Source organism: Mauremys mutica, chromosome 1 (assembly GCF_020497125.1).
Source record: "Mauremys mutica isolate MM-2020 ecotype Southern chromosome 1, ASM2049712v1, whole genome shotgun sequence".
Taxonomy (NCBI): Eukaryota; Metazoa; Chordata; order Testudines; family Geoemydidae; genus Mauremys; species Mauremys mutica.
This window is the reverse complement of record NC_059072.1, coordinates 4,833,239-4,841,441: the sequence shown is the minus strand read 5'-3', so window position 1 is coordinate 4,841,441 and position 8,203 is coordinate 4,833,239. Positions and strand designations below refer to the sequence as shown.

The 8,203-nt window shown below is 53.7% G+C and overlaps 1 protein-coding gene across 1 annotated transcript; it reads right to left on the bottom strand.

Annotated features, from left to right (window-relative positions):
• Nucleotides 1–5,631: 5,631 nt before the first annotated feature.
• LOC123349328 (interferon-induced protein with tetratricopeptide repeats 2-like) lies at nt 5,632–7,793 on the bottom strand. The gene has a single exon (XM_044987307.1). It carries the CDS (start codon nt 7,599–7,601, stop codon nt 6,459–6,461), a length of 1,143 nt encoding a protein of 380 aa, XP_044843242.1. The 5' UTR covers nt 7,602–7,793; the 3' UTR covers nt 5,632–6,458.
• Between the last annotated feature and the right edge of the window lie 410 nt (nt 7,794–8,203).

Sequence of the window (8,203 nt, the reverse complement as noted above, 5' to 3'; positions counted from 1 at the left end):
CGTTGGCTTTCCCTTCATCCTTGGCCTCCTAGGCAACGTTCATGTCAGGTGGGGAACCCTAGATGTTCCCCTGCTCACAGACATGGGGCCTGCAGGGCAGGAGAACTCAGCAACAGGAGGGAGTTCCTGGCCTCCATGGCGACCGCTAGAACCACGGTCCTTAGCCCAGGGCCTCAGAGCAGGGACACACCTGGTGCCACCCCCAGACAGCCCCCAGCAGCGGGGGCACAGCCCGGTGGCACCCCACGGCTATCAGGGGGCGGGCAGAGGTGGGCTCGCTGCCGTGGGTTATGGTAGCACACGCCCAGGCGGTACCGGGGGTGTACGGCTGGTGGAGCCAGGTGCCTTGAGCTTAGCTGTGTGTCTGGGGCCTGTGCGTTCAGCACCCAAGGGCCGGGGAATCCCCCCCGAGGACTAGGGTATGTGGATGGAGCCGTGGGGTCCTTCCCCAGCCAGCCAGGCATGGGGCAGGGGTCGAGCCCTGGGGTGACTCTCACCAGCCAGCTGTGCGTCTGGAGCTGCCGCTCCCCTTGCTCCCCTGGCTGCCATGGCCTAGCTCCTGATTTCCACAGGGTGAGTGAGCGGAGATTCAGGCCGAGTCTCTGCTTTGTTGCTCCAGGAGCATCCAGTGGGGGCCATTCTGGGCCTCCAGGAGCAAACGCTCCCCAGCTGGGGCTGGCACTCCCTCCCCTCGGCAATGGGCTGTGGCAGGCCAGGTCAAGGGGGGGCCACCCCAGCTGGCCGCCTCGGTAATGGAGCTGCAGGGATGGTGCTGAGCCCTGCAGGGGCAGGACTGTCCCAGCCGGGTGTGGGCGCTAAGGGGAGGCTGGGCTGGCAGGAGCCGGGCTCCCTGTCGCTGGGCTCCTGGCTGGGCACAGCCTGAGAGAGCTCTGGGCAGCTCAGTCTCCATGGGAACCGAGGGCAGCTGCCCCCCACTGCCCCTGCCCGGCCTCGCCAGGCCCCGATCCTCAGAGCAAGGCAGCCCGTCGGGGAAGCGGGGGCAGCATGGCCTGGTGCGGGGAGGACGAGGTCATATCTTCCCCCACTGGGTGTGTCAGTGAAATCACTGAGAGCTGGGACTAGTGGGGGGACCTCAGGACGTGGCAGTGAGTGGCAAGCAGTGACAGTGGTATCCGATACAGTAGCAAGCAGAAGCAGAGATAGCAGCGGTGCTCAGCAGGAGCAGAGGACAGTGGCATGTGATGGCAGAGATAGCAGCAGCAGCAGCCATGAGCCAATTGCGGAGGCCAGGGCAGGCGCGGAGGCACTGCTCAGTATCGTCCCCCGTTTTCCAGGGTGGGAGGTGAACCCATGTGAATGCAACGCTGAACTCTGGGGCTTCGCTGACCAAGGTCAACCCACTGTGAGAGGGGTGCAGCAGAGGGAAAGAGGGTTGGTGTGTTAAAGGGACATTCATTCATTGGACTTTCACATCGCAAGGTTGGAAATTGAGGCAAAGCACACTGCCCATCACAGCGTGGGGAGGGTGTTTACTTATGGGTACATGCTTTTGAATGTGGTTGTGGTGTTTTCCCAAATTAATGCTGGGTTCCCTTTCCCTTTTTAATATAGGTTTTCTTTTAGGTTTATTTGGGCATAAGCTTTCGTGGGTAAAATGCATCTGAAGAAGTGGGTTTTTACCCACGAATGCTTATGCCCAACTAAATCCGTTAGTCTTTAAAGTGCCACTGGACTCCTTGTTGTTTTTGTGGATACAGACTAACACGGCTACCCCCTGAGGTTTTCTTTTGTTAACACAGACTCAGTGCTTGCGAATGGGGAAATACCTCTTAAAGATGCCCAGGGATGGGTTTAGTTTTCCCAGATGACTGAGGTGGGAGCTCAAGCCAGTTGCCTGGTTCTCTGCCTCGATCTGTGTGTGTGTGTGGGGGGGGGAATGGGACTCTCCCATCATTGAGGGATGAGGGGGGAACAGCCAGCACTCTAGGGCCACACCTAGAACAATTTATTTAAAGGGGATGCAAAGCCGCGGTTGCTTTTTGTCAGTGCCTGAGGCCTCGGTGTGTGAGGGTTAATGGGCCCTGACCAGCTCCCAGCTGAGAGCCCCTTGCTGGAGATGCACAAAGGGCTCCTGAAAGCCACAAATCCCATCACAGGGGAGAGGTGGGTGGTACAGAAGAGAGATGAAGGGTTATACCCCTTAGTGGGTATGTGGGGCAGTACATGATGGGAAATATGGGGTATTTCCATCTTCACACTCAAAGAAACTGTCAGGGATTTGCCTTTAGTAGGATTCTCTGCCCCGGCTCCCATCTCCACTGCAGCCCCATCTAACCTTCTCTTCCAACCTGGCAATAGCATTGTCCTGCTTAGAGTAATTCAGGCAGGAGTTTGCTAGGGAGGCGAAAGCTCAGCCTGGCCGAGAATTTGCTGTCTTGCAGTTCAGTGTGATAAGTCTGTCAGGAACTGAGCTGCAGCCCAAATCCCATCTCCCAGCCTCCTTCCTATGGCCCGTCTCTAGCAGTCCCCCTTCTGCAGTCCAGCTCAGGGAAAGCACTTTGGGGCTATTCCCAGAGTGAGAGCTCAGCAACTGGTACCCATCACCGAGTGTCCGAGGCTCAGGGGCTAAGATCTGTGCTGACTGTGAAGGCTTTAAGTGATCACTATGACCCTACCCAGCGCGGAGAGGCTTTGGGGCTGTGAAGTTGACCCCAAGAAAGCCTATAGCCCTCTGTCACAAAGAGCAGCTGAAAGGCCTATAGAATCGCCCCTCCCACAGAAAAACAGCCCCAAACCCTGGGTCAGGTGGGGGAAGCTTGTGTCTTTGCTGTTATTCCTGAGTACAGAAGTACTAGTGCAGCATGCCAGGCTGCTTGTACCAATGCCTGGGCTGCTTATGGCTGCAGAGCCTGAGATAAAGATGGGGGCAGCCCAGCTTTAGGGAAACAAGAAATCACGTGACTGCTATCCAGTCCCATGAGCCTCCAGCTCTCGTATCTCCAGCAGCACAAGTGCAGTCCCCCGCCCCCCACACCTCCATGGGGCAGGCCCCAGCCGGCCTCCCAAAGCGCCTCCCACAAACTATCACTGGTCACTCAAACTCTGCTGACCCCCCGCTTGAGGCTGTCGCTGGTCACTGGAACCCTGCCTGCCCCGCACACACTGGAACCATTCCTCCTCCCGTGCCCCCAGTCCAGCCTCCCCCCTGCACGGGGCTGGCATCTCCACCTGTCCCTCCCCCAGCACGTTCCTCCGTACCGCACCCCACTTATTAACAAAACTGGGCATTTGTCCCGTTTGCTCTTGCCAACTTGATCAGTTAGCAAGAGAAAATGGGATAAATGGCCACTTTTGTCAAAGAAGTCAGGAGGGCCAGGGAGGGCTTAAAAAAGGGACTGTCCCAGTAAAAACGGGATGTAGGGTCAGCCTATGCTGCTCCTACAGGAGAGCAGGCAGGAGGGTTTCTATTGCTGCCCTCCCTGCATGCTGAGTGCCCTCCCTTTCCTCCCATAAATCCCTCTCTCCGACCTCCAGGAAGCCTCTCTGCATCCATCCCGTTTGCAGCAAGAGCTCGGCTCCTCCTTGAGCTGGATCCTCGGCCGATGGACTGAGTGTGTCTGACACAGGGGACTTTCTGCTCCCGCTGTCGTCAGTGGCAACCCCACCTGCTGGCCTGATTTCTGCAGGATCAGGATCAGGTCCTTAGACTGTGGTTGAGGAAGGGGCAACTCCCTTTTCTTTCATGCCAGGGTCGCTGGATGCCCCCGCCTCCCTTCTGCTGTTCCCTCCTATACCAGGGGCTCTGTGTGCCATGAAGAGTCCATGTGGAAAGCAAAGATGGGAATAATGATATAGACACACTGTAGACACTCAGCTATGCAAATACAAAGGCTGTTAGAAGAAACTCCACACCTATTTGCTGCGTGGATGTTAGAAGGCAGCAGAGCTGGGAGGTAGGCTTGCTTAGACACAAGGTTGATCGCACCGTCCCCTCTGAGTAGAAACTATCAGAAGCTAAACTCTCCTCTGCGGTGTTGCTTACAAAACACTTGACAGTAGCTGGGTAGCTGGTGGGCTGAGACCACTGTCCATTTTGTTGACCAGTACTGTCTGCCTGTGCTCCCCCGTCTGTCTGCTGGTTTCCTCCTGTTGTTTCTTGTCGCAGACTGTAGACTCTTTGGGGCCAGACGCAATGGGGTCCTGGTCCATGTTGTGTGGGGCTCCTAGGTGCTACCACAGTACTGTAACCCAAACACCCCAAGGGCTCTGCTTCTGAGCAGCAACCCTTCCTGAAGGCTCTGAATCAGAGATTGACAGGAGGTTACTAATCCCTTGCAGGCCCCCTCCTCACCCACCTGTCAGAGTTTGCTCAGGAAGAACGCCACCCACCCTGCTGTTTGAATGTAAACCTTCCTTTAATTACTAGGGGAGGATGTAAAGTGAGGAAGGGAAGGGGGGGAATAACAATAGAGCCTTCACCTAACATACACACACACAGGCAAGCACGGGGAGGTGGTAATTGGAAACCTTCTACCGTAACTTCTCCACAGGTGAGGCTGCCGGATGATTGATTCCCAGCTGAGCTGGATCAGAGGCCTCCTCCGACAAGGACCTGATGACGGAGATCAGGTGAGTGTCCCTGACACTAGTGTAACCCCCAAGCAGATTACCTAGAGTCCTGGAGCTCTGTCTGCTGGCAGCTCAGGGAGGAGGAGCCAAGGCAAACTCAGAGTCTGCCCAGCAACCAATAGGGAGTGGAGATGCCCCTCCCAGGGAGTTGAGGTGAGGGGAGAAGCCATTTTGAGGAGAGGCTGGTGAGTCCCAGGCCTGCAAGCAGGGTTCCCCCGAGAACTGGCCTCTAGGGACCTGACACCAGATCCCCCAGCTGGGTTTTCCTTCCCCACGGATGATTCCCAATTGTTATGTTTGCTGAGAAATTTCCCCAGCCAGGCTGGGTTCACCTCCAGCTCCCCTGGTGAGACCAGTCCCCACATGGTCAGCGCTGCTAGTCCAGGGCTGATTCCTGCCTGAGGAGGATCCCTGCCAGCGGACAGCAGCCCCTGGAATCGTCCAGCATCATCCTCAACCCTGAAGATCATTTGTGGAGTTCGTGAGTGCCTTGTCTTTAGTTAGTTAGTTAGTCAGGGAATTTGTTTTGGGGACCCTCTACTCCCTGAACTGTGTCCTCAAGCCAGGGAGTGAGGGTTTGAGGATTTTATAATCTACCGCTTATTACACCTGTGGAGGGATTCACCACCTCCTCCCACTTGTGGGTCCTTTGGGCTGTACTGAACCCAGTCAGCCGCACTGCTACACCTCTGCAGAGAATTGTATAGGTCATCAAGGGCCCCAGCAAGGTACGCGTACCAACAGGACACTAGTTTTACATTTGTTACATCCAGACACGGGTATTTTAAGTGTGGGCACCGGTGACCCTAAAAATAGTGTTTCCCCTATTATGTTGTATTTGTTGCCTGTTTAATATAATTGTTGTGTTGAATATATCTTTATGTGTTGTGCTATTTCTTGGAAGTCTCCAACTATCTGTCAAATAAGTGGGGATTCCTCTGTAGTTAGAATTTTCCGCCCAAGCTGCCCTGGTGACCCTGCCAGGAAGGAGCGAGGTGGGTGGAGGCACCGCCAACTAATTTCATAACCAAAAAAGATTCACCCTGCTGAGTGGGTGGCGGGATCCAAAAAAACCCAGACCTGTCCATCAGAACATGTAAGCGGATTGCCATTAAAGGAGGTAATCAGGTGGAGAGGGGCGCTACACTAGTTTCCCACCCTAACTCCTTTTCGCTGTCACGGCTGAAAGTAGGAGCCTAGCTCGGTGTGTCTGCGAGTGTGCTCCCCATCAGAACAACAAACCCCGACAACAACGCACTCACTAGTGTCAGCAGCTGCCACAGGCTGACAGCTCGGCCCTGCTGTTAGGGAGAGAGAGATCCTGACTGCTGCTGTACTTAAAGTCACAGCTCAGTAGGCAGCAACCTTCTCACTCACTTGAGAAAGAGCCTCCTTCCTGCCCCACCGGCTTCCCCAGGCAACTCTTTTTTTTGCTTCCTGTCCTGTGCCTTTTGCAGGGAACTGAAATTTCACAAAACCTATATTAATGGAGTCAAGTATCAGAGGGGTAGCCGTGTTAGTCTGGATCTGTAAAAGCAGCAAAGAGTTTTTGGAGCATGAATCCAACGAAGTGGGTATACCCACGAAAGTTCATGCTCCAAAACGTCTGTTAGTCTATAAGGTGCCACAAGCCTCTTTGCTATATTCATGGACAATTATAAGAAGCAGCGGCAGGATGTGCTGTGGTCTGAACTAGTCAGGGGACCTAGAATCATTTGCAATATGAATGTCATTGTTATACAGGTGGGAAAAGTGACTCGCTTCAGAAGGAGGTCTTGGTGTGTCCAGGGAAGGGAAAGGATCCCCCATTTTCTCCACATCTCCAGTCTCCCTGCTTTTTTGTTGCCACCAATGAACTTTATAGTGTCTCATGGACTTTCATTCTGTTGAATGAACTTATGTATGGCCTCAGCCTCGGTGGTCTGGGAGCTCTGCTGGAATTCTCCTGCCATCTCTTTCAACCTTTTTTTCAATTGTTGCCTCTCCAGGTAGTTGTCTGGAATGGCGAAACCTGCTTTGTACGCCTTAGCTGCCTCCCACAGTGACTTCTGCTTGTAGAAGAGGAAATCCCCCCAGTGAAGGGAGACCGCCTGCTGACACCTCTTGCTGAGGCTGGGCATTTCACTCATGAGATTGAGATAAATCTCTTCTTGGTAGTGAGGTGTATTTTCCCCATACATTTCAGCTAAAGCCAGCTTTGCAAACACAGAGGTTGGATCTTTCTGCACAGCCTTTTTGAAGGCCTCAATAGCTGCTGCCAATATTTCTTCTCTTCTGCCTGATTTGGCCTCCTCCAGTTGTTTCTTGTAGCAGATGCCAAGGTCATAGTGAAGGAGATGATAAGTGGGATTCAGCGATATTGCTCGCTGTAGGATAGCAATTGCTTGTTGTGGGAATTCTGGCAGAAAGAACTTGGCTGCATTTCTCAGGACCTCAGGGTCCAGGCTATTCTGGACAACATCTTCAATGAGGGCTTTGGCTTGCTGGCTATCCGTCCTCTTAAGGATCTTGGCTAAATACACCTTAGCTTCATAGTTTTGCTGCTGTTCATGGATAATGGCGCCCAACTTCTCTCTGGCAGCATTCCAAAATACAGAATTGTGAGAGTGACTCCATGATGCGAAGGCTGCGATTGCCAACCCAGCGAGAAATTCCCCATTTGCTTTGTCTTCTCTTAATGCCATTTGGAAACACTCTGTGGCTTCTCTGCCATTGCGGAAGCCTGCTGCCAGGAGAGACCAGCCTTTCTGTGCATGTATCTCAGGGATCTGAGCTGCATATGGAGAGCGGCTCTTCAGGGAGCTGCAGATCTTTCTAACCTTGTCCAGGTAAAGCTCAACCAAATCATAGTGGGCCAAGTGATAATAGATCCAGGCATAGTTTCCGTAAATGACCAGGACCTGCCGGGGGAAGTTATCTGGGTGATCTCTTTGCAGAATCTCCTCGGCTTCTCTAAGGCTTTGCAGAGCGTCTTCATATTGTCCTTGTAGGTGGCAGAGATAAGCCTGCATAGCAAGGAGCGTAGGCTGGTTCTGGTAGTGAGTGTGGGCAGTCCTGAGAGCTAGAGTTTGGAGGATGTGAGCTGCATCTACCTTGTCTCTGATTTCAAAGTTCCAGGTGAAGTGGCACTGGAGGGCCTGCAGCTTCTCCTTCAGACGCAGGGGGCTGCAAAGAGAGGGGGAAATGAGACTCCATCTGGGCTGAATGAATTTCCACTGCACGCTACAATCATTTACACAAAGTCTATTTCACAACACTCTGACAGCGTACAGTGAGTGTAAATGTACAGGCCCCTTCACACGGCCAGGGTGCTGTGAATGGCCACAGGGTGTGTCTACCCTGCAGTGAGAGGTGTGATCACAGCATGGGCTGCCCTACCCACACTAGCTGTAACCTAGCTACCACAGCTGAAAACAGCAGTGATGCATGGCGGCGTGGGATCCGCGAGCCCATCTGCTTCCCGGATACGTACTCGTGTTTCTATCCCACTGAGCTAGACACACCTGTGACTGCAGTGTAGCCTACCCTTAATATCCATGGGAACAGGGCCCACTCTAGTCAGCAGGCAGGAGAGAAATGTAATGGGGAGATTCTGAGGAATGGCAAAATATAA